This window comes from Somniosus microcephalus, chromosome 28 (assembly GCF_052327205.1).
Source record: "Somniosus microcephalus isolate GS21.2 chromosome 28, FLI_Smic_1.0, whole genome shotgun sequence".
Lineage (NCBI taxonomy): Eukaryota > Metazoa > Chordata > Chondrichthyes > Squaliformes > Somniosidae > Somniosus > Somniosus microcephalus.
Genome location: NC_141014.1, coordinates 31,780,539 through 31,798,072, shown reverse-complemented (window position 1 = coordinate 31,798,072; position 17,534 = coordinate 31,780,539). Strand labels below are relative to the sequence as shown.

General features: G+C 44.1%; 1 protein-coding gene across 1 annotated transcript in view; it reads left to right on the top strand.

Moving 5' to 3' along the window:
* Nucleotides 1-15,276, top strand: part of LOC147099508 (F-box only protein 47-like) — a 50,990-nt gene extending 35,714 nt beyond the window's left edge. The window contains exons 8-10 of the mRNA XM_085969705.1: nucleotides 862-1,004; nucleotides 2,181-2,340; nucleotides 10,802-15,276. Coding sequence (XP_085825831.1) covers nucleotides 862-1,004; nucleotides 2,181-2,340; nucleotides 10,802-10,914 — 416 coding nt within the window. The 3' untranslated portion in view covers nucleotides 10,915-15,276. The remainder of the gene's footprint in view (nucleotides 1-861; nucleotides 1,005-2,180; nucleotides 2,341-10,801) is intronic.
* Nucleotides 15,277-17,534: the final 2,258 nt, after the last annotated feature.

Here is a 17,534-nt window from a genome sequence, read left to right as displayed (position 1 = left end):
CCCTGGCCCCTGTGAAGCCTCCACACGGGGTGTCGGCTGCTCTCCGTGAGCCCAGCACTTCTCTTGAGTGCCGGGCTCGTTTGCCGGCACTCCCGATCCCTGGTGGCCCAGCTGGGCGCCGGGACGTGCTGTGCCAGGCCCCTCCCCTTTAATAAGGTGGAGGAAGGCCTGCAGTACCGCGGCACGTAGTGCCGCGATATTGGCTCGCAGCACCCCAAGAGGGATGGAAGCGCCCCTCCTCCCTCTCGGGGCGCTATCTGGGAAAATTGGCTGCGGGGGCGCTAACTTTTTCGGGGCGCTAGCGAAGGTAGATGGCGCTACCCAATTTTTACCCCGTTAACTTTACACTGTGTGCTCCTCTGATAATTAGAGGGATTGACAGTGTGCTGCCCTGATATTAGCGCATAAGCCCACCATATAATATAGTACTGAGCCATTTGGCTGAGTGGGTCCCAGGGTTGACTGATTGTAAATGCTAAGTTAGTTGCGCTTGTTCGGGACAGTGAATAGGATTTTACCTCGGCATGCCTGGATTAAGAATGGGAGGTGGGGCGGGGGGGGGGAAATCAGCCAGGGTTTCAGCTCCTGAGCGATATCCAGCGATTCCTGCTTAAAAAGTGCTTGTATGCACTTCAGGCGAAGACAGGATGGAGCTTGTATGTGATGTCCCAAGAGTTGAGTAGACCTGCTGACATTCACTGTCTAGGCTCACACATGAAGAATGACCACTTGGGCAAGGCACTAGGTGGCTGCTGATGCCCATGGCGGGAGTTCATGCCTTGAGGAGAAGAGGGCAGAAAAGAGGAGAAATTTGGAAAAATTGAAAAGCGGGTGATGACTGATGGTCTGTGTTCATTCCAGGTTTCCCTCAAGAGTGGCTCCTGGAGAACAGTGCTCGTCTTCTGATTTGTTGTGGGAATAACATGTGCTTTACGTTCCTGGCCAATAAAGCTGTAAATGGGAGGCTCAATGAACTCGCCACACTGATTGTGTTCTTATCTTTGGTGAGTAGAAAGAAAAGAACTGAATCAGATTACATCAGACTGAGGAGAAAATATTTGTTACGAGGGTCGCCCTTTTAAAACTGAGATGAGGAATTTCTTCTCTGAGGGTCGTAAATCTGTGGAATTTTCTGCCCCAAAGAGTAGTGGAGGCTGGGTCATTAAATACATTTAAGGTGGAGATAGACAGATTTTTGCAAGATAAGGGAGTAGTGAAGGGTTATGGGATCGGGCGGGGAAGTGGCTTTGAGCCCAAGATCAGCCATGATCTTATTGAATGGCGGAGCAGGCTCGAGGGGCCAAGTGGCCTATTCCTGCTCCTATTTCTTATGTTCTTATGTTCAGGTATCCTCGGGCTATCGCAGTTACGGGTGTAACTAAGCCGATGTTTTTCAATTTTTCTGTCTTCTTTGTAAAGTGCCTTGGTAAGAAGATTAATTCTGGTTGAGAGCAGTCTGGGGAGGGGGAATGGAAATGGTTACTGAAAAGAGAGATTATGAAAATTAAAAGTGGGCTGTAAAATAGTTTCAGAGCCCCAAAAAATGTAGTTACATCCAAAATCATAGCTTGGATGCCTGCCAGGATTAAAAAAATCGTAAATTGTACAGCCCAGTTTGTTAAGAATAATCCTCTTCTGTTAAGAATTAATAATCCTTTTCTTTCACAACTGAAACTTGAGTTTGGCTAGGACCCAAATTAATGGGATGAAAATCTTCTCTCACGACTGATTGTAATATGGGATGACTTTGGACAGTTCCTAATAAGGGTACAGTACAGGATGCCCCTAAATCAATAACATTGGCATTAAGTTGGCAATTGTATCAGAGAGACTATAAGGTTGGCTGGTTGGGGATGGGAAGCTGAAATGTTAACTTTTGCTTTAAATGGTATTCTTCAGAGGTTGGGTTTCTGGCACCTTGTTGGGGCAGAGTGAAGGGAGCTTTATTTTGCACCTGGTCTCTAATCTGCTTCTGATTCTGATGAAAGGTTGAAGCCGAAATGTTAACCCTACCTTTCTCTTTCAGATGCTGACTGGCCTGGAGTAAATTTCCAGCATTTTCTGTTTTCACTTTCAAATTTCAAGCATGGTTTTTACATTTTTAAAATAATACTCTCTAGCATAGTGTTTGTGCTTGTAGTAGATATCAACACCTTCAGTCCTTTGATTTCTGGGTACAGGTATGTGAAAAGGATGGGTACTGCATGGACTGGACTGTGAAAATGGTTCACAGAATCTGCAAGGTGATAGCTAGCGGTGAAAGCAGGTGGAGTTTTCTACAGGCCATCGAGAAGGTCTTTGCTCGGGTTACCATGGATATGATCGAATCCTTAATGTTTAGTGAGTACATTTAATTAATATATTTTTAAAATTTAGTCCGAGGAAATAAAGAATAATTTTTTGCGGTACGGGTGATTCAAGACATTCGCTGTTGGTTGTTGGGCAGGCGGTTAATTCCTGTACTAATGTTCAACAACTGTTTCTGGAGAAAGACAATTCTTCGCCAACTTTGGTCACGAGCAAAACAACAACAAACAGAAAGGCAGATTATTATCTGAATGGCAATAGATTGGGAGAAGGGGAAGTGCAACAAGACTTGGGTGTCCTTGTGCACCAGTCGCTGAAGGTAAGCATACAGGTGCAGCAGGCGGTTAAGAAGGCAAATGGTATATTGGCCTTCGTAGCAAGAGGGTTTGAGTACAGGAACAAGGATGTCTTGCTGCAGTTGTACAGGGCCTTGGTGAGACCACACCTTGAGTATTGTGTGCAGTTTTGGTCGCCTTATCTGAGGAAGGATGTTCTTGCCATGGAGGGAGTGCAGCGAAGATTCACCAGACCGATACCTGGGATGGCAGGAATGACGTATGAGGAGAGATTGGGTCGATTGGGCTTATACTCGCTGGAGTTTAGAAGAATGAGAGGGGATCTCATTGAAACTTATAAAATTCTAACAGGACTAGACAGATGCAATGCAGGAAGGATGTTCCCGATGGTCGGGGAGTCCAGAACCAGGGGTCACAGTCTAAGGATAAGGGGTAAGCCATTTAGGACTGAGATGAGGAGGAATTTCTTCACCCAGAGAGTGGTGAACCTGTGGAATTCTCTACCACAGAAGGCAGTGGAGGACAATTCATTAAATATATTCAAGAAGGAGTTGGATATATTTCTTAAGGCTAAAGGGATCAAGGGATATGGGGAGAAGGCAGGGACAGGGTACTGAATTTGGATGATCAGCCATGATCTTGTTGAATGGCGGAGCAGGCTCGAGGGGCCAAATGGCCTACTCCTGCTCCTATCTTCTATGTATCTATGTATCTAACAACTTGCATTTATATAGCGCCTTTAACGTAGTCAAAACGTCCCAAGGCGCTGCACAGGAGCTTATCAAACGAAAAAGTGGGTATGTTCACAAATAACTGTGGTAAGGTTCTTAATCTTCTGAACATAGAACCCTTACCCTCGTTTCTCTTTTACCAATGGAGTAAAACAACCGGTTTTCAAAATTTAACTGAAACACAAACTGTTATAGAAACATAGAAGATAGGAGCAGGAGTAGGCCATTCGGCCCCTCGAGCCTGCTCCGCCATTCAATGCGATCATGGCTGATCATCCAAATTCAGTACCCGGTCCCTGCTTTCTCCCCATACCCCTTGATCCCTTCAGCCTTAAGAAATATATCCAACTCCTTCTTGAATATATTTAATGTATTGGCCTCCACCGCCTTCTGTGGTAGAGAATTCCACAGGTTCACCACTCTCTGGGTGAAGAAATTCCTCCTCATTTCTGTCCTAAATGGCTTACCCCTTATCCTTAGACTGTGACCCCTGGTTCTGGAGTCCCCGACCATCGGGAACATCCTTCCTGCATCTTATCTGTCCAGTCCTGTCAGAATTTTATAAGTTTCAATGAGATCCCCTCTCATTCTTCTAAACTCCAGCGAGTACAAGCCCAATCGACCCAATCTCTCCTCATACGTCATTCCTGCCATCCCAGGTATCAGCCTGGTGAATCTTTGCTGAACTCCCTCCATGGCAAGAACATCCTTCCTCAGATAAGGCGACCAAAACTGCACACAATGCTCAAGATGTGGTCTCGCCAAGGCCCTGTATAACTGCAGCAAGACATCCTTGTTCCTGTACTCGAACCCTCTCGCTATGAAGGCCAACATCCCATTTGCCTTCTTAACCGCCTGCTGCACCTGCATGCTTACCTTCAGCGACTGGTGCACAAGGACACCCAGGTCTCGTTGCACTTCCCCTTCTCCCAATCTATTGCCATTCAGATAATAATCTGCCTTCCAGTTTTTGCCACCAAAGTGGATAACCTCACATTTATCCACATTATATTGCATCTGCCATGCTTTTGCCCAATCACCCAACCTGTCCAAATCATCCTGGAGTTTCTCGGCATCCTCCTCACAGCACACACGCCCACCCAGCTTTGTGTCATCTGCAAATTTGGAGATATTACATCTAGTTCCCTTGTCTAGATCATTAATATATATTGTGAATAGCTGGGGTCCAAGGACCGATCCCTGCGGTACCCCACCAGTCACTGTCTGCCACTCGAAAAAAGACCCGTTTATTCCAACTCTTTGCTTTCTGCCCGCCAACCAGTTCTCGATCCAAGTCAATACCTTGCCGCCAATCCCATGTGCCTTAACTTTACACGCTAACCTCTTATGCGGGACCTTATCGAAAGTCTTCTGAAAGTCCAAATACACCACATCCACTGGTTCTCCCTTATCTATTTTACCGGTTACATCCTCAAAAAATTCCAGTAGATTAGTCAAGCACGATTTACCTTTTGTAAATCCATGTTGACTTTGTCCGATCTTGTCACTGTTTTCCAAGTGCTCTGCTATTACATCTTTTATAATGGACTAGCATTTTCCCCACTACCGATGTCAGGCTTACCGGTCTGTAATTCCCCATTTTCTCTCTACCACCTTTTTTGAATAGTGGGGTAACGTTAGCTACCCTCCAATCCATGGGTACTGTTCCAGATTCCATCGAATGCTGGAAGATGATCAGCAAAGCAGCAACTATTTCTAAGGCCACTTCCTTAAGTACCCTAGGATGTAGATTATCAGGCCCTGGGGATTTATCGGCCTTCAATCCCATCAATTTCCCTAACACCATTTCCCTACAAATACTGATTTCTTTCAGTTCCTCCCTTTCATCAGACCCTATGTTCCCCGACATCTCTGGGAGGTTATTTGTGTCCTCCTTTGTGAAGACAGAACCAAAATATGTATTTAATTGGTCTGCCATTTCTTTGTTCCCCATTATAAATTCCCCTGATTCTGACTGCAAGGGACCTACGCTTGACTTCACCAATCTTTTTCTCTTCACATATCTATAAAAGCTTTTACAGTCAGTTTTTATGTTCCCTGCAAGCTTACTCTCATACTCTATTTTCCCTTTCTTAATTAATCCCTTTGTCCTCCTTTGTTGAATCCTAAACTGCTCCCACTCCTCAGGTTTACTGCTTTTTCTGGCCAATTTATATGTCCTCTCCTTGGACCTTATGCTATCCCTAATTTCCCTTGATAGCCACGGTTGAGTCACCTTTTTTGTTTTATTTTTATGCCAAACTGGGATGAACAAATTCTGTAGTTCATCCATGCGGTCTTTGAATGTTTGCCATTGCCTATCCACCGTCAACCCTTTGAGTGACATTCCCCGATATATTAGTCTGGACTCATTCGCTCACCCACCTATTCCACTCAACAACTACCTATTAGTTTCTTATTTCTCAAATGTTCTATTATCTCAGCAATCTGACTTTCTATGTTTAACTTGTGTACAAATCAGAGGGAAATTCTACCAGCAACCTTTCTAAATTACTGAGGTGACAGCTGGGGTTGTGAGGGGGCTGACTGCCATTACTGTATAACTTATAATCCGCTGAATTCCCCCGTCCCCATCTGGCCTCCTTTTACTCTCCTTGCTCCAGAGACCTGTCAGTTAATACAGAACAATTATAGAATCATACAGCAGAAAAGGAGGCCATTCAGCCCATCGCGCCTGTGCCGGCTCTTTGAAAGAGCTAGCCAATTACTCCTACTCCCCTGCTCTTTCCCCATTGCCCTGCAGTTTGTTTCCTTTTCAAGTATACATCCAAGCTATGAAAGTCACTATTGAATCAGCTTCCACCACCCTTTCAGGCAGTGCATTCCATATCACAACAACTTATTGTGTAAAAATATTTCTCCTCCTCTCCCCTAGTTCTTTGGCCAATTATCTTAAATTTGTGTCCTTTGGTTACTGACCCTCCCGCCAGTGGACAGTTTCTCCCTATTTACTGTATCAAAACCCTTCATAATTTTGAACACCTCTTTTAAATCTCCGCTTAATCTTCTCTGCTCTAAGAAGAACAATCCCAGCTCCTTTAATCTCTCCACAGAACTGAAGTCCCTCATCTCTGGTACCATTTTAGTAAATCTCCTCTGCACCCTCTCCAAAGCCTCGACATCTTTTGTTTGAAAAGATTTTTTAAAAATCAGCTTCAAAGATCCAGATATATATGGTATAAAGTTCAGGGATGTTTAAGGGTTGTGGATAAACAGACAAGAGTTCAGCCAATTGGGTTAGTAATGTGCTTACTAGTGGCAAAGAGCTTGCTAGAAAGCCACACTCATAGAATGGGTATGTGATTACTGTGGCAATGAGACAATTTTTAAATTAATGTATAATATTCAAAACTAAATAAAATAGAAAAAAAATGTGAACTGAATTTCTGAAAACAGTGCTGATGGTTAGACTGTTACTTTAAGTAGTGAATTTAAATCCAATAAGGAATTCAGGAGAAACTTCTTTACCCAGAGAGTGGTTAGAATGTGGAACTCGCTACATAGAAACATAGAAGATAGGAGCAGGAGTAGGCCATTCGGCCCCTCGAGCCTGCTCTGCCATTTAATGAGATCATGGCTGATCATCCAAGTTCAGTACCCTGTTCCTGCCTTCTCCCCATATCCCTTGATCCCTTTAGCCTTAAGAAATATATCTAACTCCTTCTTGAATATATTTAATGAATTGGCCTCAACTGCCTTCTGTGGTAGAGAATTCCACAGGTTCACCACTCTCTGGGTGAAGAAATTCCTCCTCATCTCAGTCCTAAATGGCTTACCCCTTATCTTTAGACTGTGACCCCTGGTTCTGGACTCCCCCGCCATCGGGAACATCCTTCCTGCGTCTAGTCTGTCTAGTCCTGTCAGAATTTTATAAGTTTCAATGAGGGAGTGGTTGACATGGTGAAGAGCACAGATGCATTTAAGGGGAAGCTAGGTAAATACATGAGGGAGAAAGGAATAGAATGATATGTTTTATGCTTTTTAAAAATTCGTTCCTGGGATGTGGGCGTCGCTGGCAAGGCCAGCATTTATTGCCCATCCCTAATTGCCCTTGAGAAGGTGGTGGTGAGCCGCCTTCTTGAACCGCTGCAGTCCGTGTGGTGAAGGTGCTCCCACAGTGCTGTTAGGGAGGGAGTTCCAGGATTTTGACCCAGCGACGATGAAGGATCGGCGATATACTTCTAAGTCAGGATGGTGTGTGTGACCTGGAGGGGAACTTGGAGGTGGTGGTGTTCCCATGCGCCTGCTGCCCTTGTCCTTCTAGGTGGTAGAGGTCGCGGGTTTGAGAGGTGCTGAAGGGCTCGATGAAGTAGGATGGGAGGAAGCTCATGTGGAGCATAAAAACTGGACATGGAACCTGTTGGGCTGAATGGCCTGTTTCTGTGCTGTAAATTCTATGTAATTCTATGAATGATATCATCTTATGACATCATTAGTCAAATTACAGTAAATGGGCGCTTATGACATCATAATCTTCGCCACAGGCATTGGCTGCTGATCCCGGGCACATGCTGACAAACTAAAATGCCAAGTCAATCAGATCAAATATTCCTTTACAGACTGAAAAGGAGCAGATTTCAGTTATCCATGATCCGAGCAATTTGAAGTTGTGGGGGTTGGCGGTGGGGGAATTAAGAAAGTAAATCAATGACACAGCATTAAAACAGGTTCTTTAAATCAAAACTCATTTATACTGGCATTCAGTGCTTGGCAACTCATGCCAATTAAATGGGAAATGTTAACTGGTGCAAAATGGCAATAGATATGTTTCATATATAATTTTGTAATATAGATACATAAACCTTAGTTCATTCTGTCTGTATATTTTGATGTCCACGTTTGCTTTTGTTCCCCTTGTTGTTTCCTTCTGCTCAATAATTTACCCCAAATTTAGTGGGGATGAAAGTCTTCTAGGGCAGTAGCACAAAATGGGGCAATATTGAATCAGCATATTTTACACTCCGCTCGATTTTTATATTGAAGTCAATGGTGAAGAAAATCGGGTGGAATTTAAAATGAGCTGCCGATTCGCTATTGCCCGTTTCGCGCAACCCCCTCCTTCCCCACACCCCAGGATAAATGTCACCCCTAATGTTTCTTTCAGAAGTTGAGGGAATAAGTGGGAAAACGAATGAAACTACAAATAAACTGATTATTAATCTTGATTGTTAAAAGAAATCCTGCTCCCTTCTGCGTAGTTTCAGAAATCTAGTTCCATTCTTGAATCCATGTCATCTTACACCCTCGAACAAATGCAGAATAAAAAAAGCCAGCGCTGCCCATCACAGTAATGCATCCCGACAGCCCCTGCTCCCTCCAATGCAGCCTCGCAGCTTTCCCTTACCTAAAACAAACGACAGAAAAATATGATCGCAATTATGACAATCGGCTTAATAAACTGCGAGTGAGGAGAAATGGCAAGATTCTTCAAATGATTGCACTCAAATACCGTATATTTGGACAAGAATTAATCTAAATACTTTTTATAATCCCCCACCCCCACCCCATCATGCTTCTGTTATTCATCACTTATCCTCACTAGGGGGAATTTTAACCCACCCCACGGTGTGCGTACAGTAAAAAGTGCTGTGAAAAGACTTACTGCCCCATTCCCGCCCGCTGCTATCTTAACTGGGCCGTCTTTTTAGGCAGCAGAGGCACCCCCCTGACTCTGGCGGGAGCCTCATATGCTAATTGGCATCCAATGAAGTCCATAGCCACAGCCTAGAGGGGAAGAAGAGTAAGTCATATATTTTCCTAAGTGGGGCACAGAGGAATAGGAATGCTGTTAATCTGCTTGCAAATCCTTCCACTACTTCACACTATTCTCCAAGGGAACAGCGTTTTCAGGTGCTGACCAACATGGAGGAGCCCTGATTCGGCAGATGATGGCAGGGGAGGGGGGTCGGCAGTGACGGGACAGGCAGAGTAAGCAGTGATCAGCAGGAGGTTTATTTGATCTTGTTTGATTTGAAGTCACAAGAATTCCAAGGGGTCTGGAGTCAATGTTGTGGACTCCCAAGGCACTCCTAACCACTGTGCCCCCACATCTGGTGGGTCAGGATATACACAGGTATGGTGATGGAGGAGTCTGGGAAATTGGCTGATGATTTGCTTCTGTGAGATTGACAGTGTTAGGCTGTTGCTTGACTAGTCTGTAGGACTTCTCTCTAATTTGATCTGCAGCCCCCCCAGATGTGAGGGAGGAGGAATCTGGGCTGAGTCTTGCCCTGATATATGATGCCTGGGTCATTGCCAATAGGTTCATCTAATATTTTCTTTATTTTCTAACTTTATAATAGTTGTTTACAACTGAGTGGCTTGCTAGGCCACTTTAGAGGGCATTAAGAGTCAACTGTTTAGTATGGGACTGGAGTCACGTGTAGGCCAGACTGGGCAGTAGTGAACCAGTGGAATTTAGGACAATCCAGCAGCTTTCTCAGTTATTTTTCTGGTACTATCCTATAATTTCCCATTTTTCTTATTGATTTTTTGATTATTTTTGTTCAGACAGTAAGTTCTCATGACGTCAGTGAGATAACCAATAGAGAGTTACTGAGCCTAACAACATGAAGCAACTGGATTAATACATATACGCAGCTAAGATGACATGATCACTGAAATAAACCTGAGTTAATGACTGAATTTCTGCCTATGCTAATCTAGTTCCCTCACACTGTCAAGCTAAGTAACAATATTAAGCAATTACCCCGATTAAGTCAGCAAAAATTCTCAGAGAAAAAAAAAATCAGCCCGTGTTCTTGCTCCTGATTGCTATCCAGTGATCTGTGCCAGAAAGTGTGAGCTTGTGAACACTGAGCGAGAACAGGTTTGGGCTCACTTGTAATGCCCCTCATGGTCAAACATCCTGCCAACATTCATTGCCTGGGCTCTGCTTGGGCGAGGTTTCTGAGGTCTGCTGGCACCGGTGGAACCTTACCCCAGCAAACACCCCTTCAGGAGAGCTGGGGAGAGCATTGGAAAAGAAGTATAGGGGGTGAAATTCGACTTGGGTGGGAACGCAAAACTGGCGGTATCGCATCTCCCGCCAGATATACGTCCAGCCCGATATTTGACTTCAGTGGAACAGAATATCGGGCGGGCCGTATAAACTGGCGGCAGATGCGATACCGCCAATTTTGTGTTCCCACCCAAGTCGGATTTTACCCCCGCAGAACGGACCTTGAAGTTAATCATAATTGGATTATGCCACGGTGTCGAATGTTTTGTCTTATAACACTCCTGTGAAGCGCCTTGGGACGTTTTACTACGTTAAAGGTGCCGTATAAATACAAGTCGTCGGTGTTATTGTTAGCTGTTTTATAATTTTTTGGTTTTTGTGCGGGTTTCTGATGCTGAAGGTCATTCTTTAAATGAGGTGAACTCTGATTAAATTTGCTAATCTGATAATGGTTTAAGTTGCAGCTGGGCTGTTTTGTGTTGCAGGCGGCCTCGAAGGGGATGAAGGCGTAACTTACAACATGTACAACATGGTGAACGCCCAGGCAGAGTTTCATAAAGAAGTCATGCTTCGTGCCTTCAACAACATACTAACGTGAAAGGCATTCCTGAAATCAGTAGTAATGCGTTGTATAATGCAATCGATGGTCAGACCAAACAACCTTCTGTATTTCATTTTTTGTTTTTATTTTCCTGGCCAGTTGAGAAAACAAGATGGATTTTCTTTGACTCGGATAGCATTCATTTTGAGCTCTTGTTTCTGAGGGTAAAACTTATTCCAGCCAAAATGGTAAAGCTGTGATCTCTCGGTACTACGGTTTGATTCAGAGACACCTTGGCTTAAATTGAAGAGCTATCCCGCAATCTTGTACTAATCTGGTGACGAGTTGGGTGTCTTTTCTAATGGTTATTATTTGTATACTGATTCTCTTCTCTTTAGATCATAAGAGAGCAGGAAGGTGACGTTACTCAGCCATTGGTTCCCAATGCCACCCAACACATGGGAACAAAATGGTACTGACTCGTGGTCCTCAGATTTGTTCCTCTCGATGGAGAGAAGGCTCAGCCTGCACCAGGCTCCTCTGCTAACAGTGTGGCTGAATGGGAAATCGTAGGTGCAAACCTACATCCAGGATGCTAAGATGTGAATCTGTTGAATGTCCACTAATGGACAGAACTAAAAAGTGCAAAATCTGGAATGCCAAATTCAAATTTCAGATATTTAATCTTTTTGACATTAAAATTTCAATAAATAATCCATCAACGGTGTTACAGTAAGCATCCAGGATGACGAACACACAGTCAGTCGGGTTAATGTATTACAGTATACACTCAGTCAGGAAGACACACTTTTACCTCCAGGTTGCAGCTCTGATGTCCGACAGCCGTACATTGGGAACTGCTGCTGCTAGCACAGGTCTCACACTAACCCGTTAGTGTGCACCTGGTGTATCTAACACATAGCTTTATAAACAATTTACAGTAAGTACCTGCCGTGTCTAACACACAGCAACGTTAACATGTTACAGTTCATATCGGAGACCTGATACTTAGAAACTGCTTCCGGTGTAAAGCCTAGCGTATATAGCATGTAGATGCAAGAATCAGGCACTGAGGTCAGTGCACCTGAGTCACAGTGCTGCTGATTTTCCAGACAATGAAATCAATGGTTGGAGAATTGGCCACACTGATCTCTGCATCCGCGTTTCCGATCTGCGCTCCTGTGAAACAAGAGTTCACGGCAAACGGGGAGTCTCACAACATTCGGAACTCTGAGGAATATAATGCATGGCTGTGTTAAATAAAGCATTACATTATATATCTGGTATGTCCAAGCTGGGGCACCTACTGTGTGATTTTTGGCACGCAAAGAGGAGTGCACCAGCTGGCTGAGGATATTGCAGGTGGAAACTGGACATGGCTAGGGCCGCGTAACAAGCGGAATTGCATTTCCCGCCTATTGAAGTCAATGGAACTGAATATCAGGCGGAGTGTATAACAGGCGACCTGTACAATACCGCCTGTTCTGCCTCCCCACCCAGATCCCAATTTCACCCCCTTGGATTTTCTGGGCCTCAGAACCTTTCATTGTTCTGCTTCAAAGCTGCTGCTGCTGTCAAGACAGCTGAAAATAAAATTAGGTTAGTTAGGGTTACTTTAGAAATCGGCTTTGTCTTGTGATTGAAATTAACTCTAGTGTCCTAATATCTTTAATCAGCTCACACCACTTTTTGTTCTTTACTGCTTAATAATTGACTAGTGTTTGGTCGTGAAAAGTAGATCGAATAAACTGATGGCATAGTGCAGTGTAGGAATGAGGAAAAACTTGGTGGCGGTTGAAATCCCGCTGAGTGCTAAATTTAGTGCACTGGTTAATGTTTTCATGTAAAATCCCTGTGTATTATTTTAACTGAGTCACTAACGCATTTAAGATAAATGGGCTAACAATGTTGTCAAAAAACATACATAGAATCTGTTAGCTAGTCCGCTAAAAATAGTGCCCAGTGGAACTTCAGCCACACAAATTTGACATACCTCTTTAAAGGGAAATTAAAGGTTTCACGAACTGTACTATATGCTCAGAATACCGTTCCACTAGCTAGTTCTTGGCACTAATATTTCCTTCTTTTTGGGCACATTAATAACTGGTGGATCTCTCATGGTGTAGCCCACGGAAAGTCAGGACACAGCGAATTCTCCTCAGAGCGCATTAGTGATGCTGTATGTGTAGGTGTGGGGGTCTGAAGCTTATCTAGTGGTGTGCAGTTGGGGGGCATGATTGTGTGTCACAGTACGGTGCTGCCCAAATAAAGAGTGCGTGACATACATGCTAAATTTTATATATTACAGATTTTTCCTTTCTCTTTAGGTTCCCCCAGTACCATTGCAGCATTTCCTTGCTGAGAGGTCGTGCATGTGAGCTGCTCCTGAGCTGCTTCTGGCAATGCATCACCTCAAGCAAGCCACGAGCAAGTGGACTAGAGAAAGCTGAGTGCGTTCCCCCCCCAGCAATACAGCTGAGGTTGGAATCTTGTCCTGTGCGACATTGTGAGCAAGGGACCGGTACCTTAAGACATAGTTATGTTAATACGCGGGCTTAAGCATAGATCCACGCCCTCTGAGCACCGGCTTTCCCCGTTTTCTTTTTAACCTGCGTGTCACCAATCCCTGTTGCGCCTGTGAGGGCTTGTGGGAAGAAGACCCACATTCTGCGCTGCCTCGGACGGCTACTGTTGCGACCCCAGGAACAGCTGAGTCTTGTGGCTGTCGAAGATGTAGAATTTGTTTCCTTAATACCGATGGTGTTCTACCAGCGTACCTCTGACAGCACAGTAACAGTATGAAAAAGCCTTTAGTGCAGAAAAGCACTACTTCACTGTCATAGTAACTAATTTATTGCTCCACTCCTTTACGCAGCGATGTCAATTTTAAAAATTAATGCTCCCACTTACTGAGAGCAGTCACTTATGACTTTGTTAGCAACCTTTGGTCCACCAGTCACTGTTGTATATTGCTGGCTAAAATGCATAGGGAAATTGGAAAATGTCAGTATTGGAGGATTTAACATTGGGGCGTATCAGGACAATTGGGGTTCAGTTGTATCGAAGATTAATTTCCTGTGTGTTAATAGTCATCTTGCACTCTACTCGGTGAAAAAAAACAAGGCTAACCACACAGCCTGGGATCTGCCATCCTCCCATGCCGATTTGTGGGCGGAGTTGGGATAGATGGCAGCAGAAAATTCCAGTGGGGCCCACCCCCCCCACAATTTGATTTTCCGCTGGTGACCTTCAATACACCTGCCCCTAATGGGTGGGCATATTTGAATAACATGCAAATGAGAGAAATATCAATACAATGTATTTCTTACCATTTGTGCTACAGCAACTCTGGGCGTCAAGGATAACTCTTCATCTCTGGCACCAGAATTGCTGTAGAGGCTGCAGGGGGTTTAAAGTTTTAAAATCAAAGCCTGCGGTCAGGCGCGCACCCTGGTGTAGGGTAGAATTCCTGCTCCACTGAAGCTGTGGCCCAATTCTGTGAAAGAAAGTCTAGCCTACAATTTCTAGATTTCCATACACGTTTTTAGCCTTGCAAAAAGAAAGTGCTGCATCGTCATGAGTAACCTGACCGCAGCAACCAACTAATGCTCTATATCCCATAGGATGAAACCTCTGCTATGAAACCCTACCTACCCGTGCATTACTTGCAATATTACTTGAAATATTAGCTGGATATCTGGAAAGGAGACGCTCTCCCTTCCATAACATATGTCGAGTTGCAAAGAATTGTAATGAACTTTAATGCCCTTTTATTTATTTCTGTTAATTTTAAAAGGATGTATATTTTTGTTCAAACATTCAGCGTTGATTGCACCGTCCAGTGAACTTTTTCTGAGGAGTTGCTGAGACTAACCAGATGCGCACAGCTGAAGTGATACAGGGACTACATTTTTTGTCTTTGCTGATTTTAGTTTTAAAAAGTACGTGTGGCTAAGATGCGGTGGAGGTATGGCTTTTTATCCAGCCTTACATTTCCCATCAAATGAATGAAGACACGAGTTCCAGCTCCATGATTGTGAGCACTTGTGTAGTACTAAGCCACAAAGAAACAGAAACAAATAAAATAATAATGTTAAAATTAATCATAATTCTTTGCAACTCTTATTTTTGAAGAAATATGAGTGATGAGCCTACCTCCTTAAAGAGATGTGTACAAGAGTCAAATACAAAATATATCAGCTAGAGATTAGCTTTAATTTAAAAATATATATAACTACATTATTTATTTGTTAGCGTATTTGCATACGGTAATGTTTGTGCAAGATAATTTAGATTATTTTAAAGTATCGAAAAGTAACATGCAAAATAATTTAAATTATTTATTTGTAAATAGATTTGAGATTGTATTTTTCATGTTTGTTGCTGATGGACATTAAAGCTTAAAACCTTTGAGTGGAATTTAGTGTTTTGTCTCAACTGTAACGATGTCATAATGTGGTTCATAATTAATTGTCTTTCTCCCCCCCCCCCCCCCCCCCCCAATGAAGGGGCTGACTCCAGTACCTTGTCCAACAATCCATTCTTCATGTGTGAGCCTAGGCACTGAGCGTAGGTAGGAGGTTTCCCCATATATGGTATCGCGTCTATGACAACACATGCACTCATTTTGGTAGAAAATGGTGTGCACACAATACAAGTAAATGTACTTTACGTGTATATTTACTTAACAAACATCTACCACCATTCAGTGCAAAACTTTTCAGTCTTTCTGCTTGCCAAAGTTTGGAATTCTGGCATGAATTTATCAGATACTGCACCTCTGAGTGCAGCTTCTAGGTTTTTGTCCAGCCGTTGCGAGCAATACTTTGACTTCCTCAAAGTGATTGCTGGGAATGTTGAAAGCACCAGACCTGGCCCCCCGCTCTCCCTCCAGCCCCGCCCCCGCTCTTCCTCCAAATCTGCTCCCGCTCTTCCTCCACACCTGCCCCCACCCTCCATTCATAATGCTCTTTGCCGTGACGTGTCTGGTTGGAGCTGCTTGTTACTGGCTGGGCTTGCTTTCTTCTACCGACCTGGAGCAGTTATTCCGATTGGTTGAGCTGACCTCGATGACCGATTCTCTCCCCATTCCAACTCACCAAGGCTTCTTGGACAGCACCTCCAGTGTCAGCTGTGGCTCAGTGGGTAGCACACTTGCCTCAGTCAGACGGTTGATGGTTCAAGTCCAACTCTCTGGGACTTGAGCACATAAATCTAGGCTGACACTCTAGTCCAGTGCTGAGGGAATGTTGCACTGTCGGAGGTGCTGTCATCTCGGATGAGACGTTAAACCGAGGCCCTGTCTGCTCTCTCAGGTGGATGTAAAAGATCCCATGGCACTATTTTGAAGAGCAGGGGAGTTATCCCCGGTGTCCTGACCAATATTTATCCCTCAATCAACATAACAAAAACAGATGATCTGGACATTATCACACTGCTGTTTGTGGAGCTTGCTGGGCGCAAATTGGCTGCCGCGTTGCCCACATTACAACAGTGACTACACTCCAAAAGTACATCATTGGCTGTAAAGCGCTTTGAGACGTCCGGTAGTCGTGAAAGGCACTATAGAAATGCTAGTCTTTCTCCTAAACCCACAACCTCTACCACCTAGAAGGACAAGGGCAGCAGGTGCATGGGAACACCACCACCTCCCAAGTTCCCCATCAAGCCACACACCATCCTGACTTGGAAATATATCGGCCGTTCCTTCATCGTTGCTGGGTCAAAATCCTGGAACTCCCTAACAGCACTGTGGGAGTACCTTCACCACAGACTGCAGCAGTTTAAGAAGGCGGCTCACCACCACCTTCTCAAGGGCAATTAGGGATGGGCAATAAATGCTGGACCTTTTCAGCGACGCCCACATCCCATGAATGAATAAAAAAAAATTCATGTTTCTGGTGTTTCCATGGTGCTGAAGTTTGGCGTTTTCACCCATGTTAAACACTACTTTAGCAGTTGACCAATAATCAGTAACCAAGGAAGTAAAGAACACATAATTGTTGTGTCCGTGTGTTAATAGAGATACTGAAGGCAGGAGTTGGTTTCACAGGTGTTTACTGAACAAAGTCTGGAGGTGAACTAACTGATACAACACAATATACAGGCTTATATTGCCCGAGTGGCCATTACTGGCATTACAGTACACGGAGCTCTTAAAGGCACATACACTACAATTCCTCCCCTTTTAGCCAACCAGTACATAATATTGTAAGTAATCATTAATTACATGTTACAAGAACAATAATCTACACATTGCTGCAGTTAATCAATTATAAGTCAGTCTCTCTGGAGGCTTCCTGACTCGGTCCGGATAACGCCTCGGTGGTGTAGTAGTTTCTGGTGGTGTAGTAGGTTCTTTTGGCAAGGCTGATTCGGCTTGAATGCCAGTGTCGGGTTCATCTGGTTCCAGTATCACCGGATCGGAGGTAGATACTATGGGTATCTCTACTTCATCATTAGGTGTATAGAGTTGTGGTGTAGGTTGTCCCTTTTCGGATGACTCTATGATTTGGTCAGCATGGCGCCTTATTATGCTTTCTCCAATGTCCACGGTATACATCAGTGGTCCTAGTCGTGTGCAAATAGTTCCAGGCTGCCATTTCTTGGTACGGTAGTCCCGGGCCAAAACTTGTTGACCTATCTGGAAGGTTCTAGTTGGCCTTTCATTCATGCCT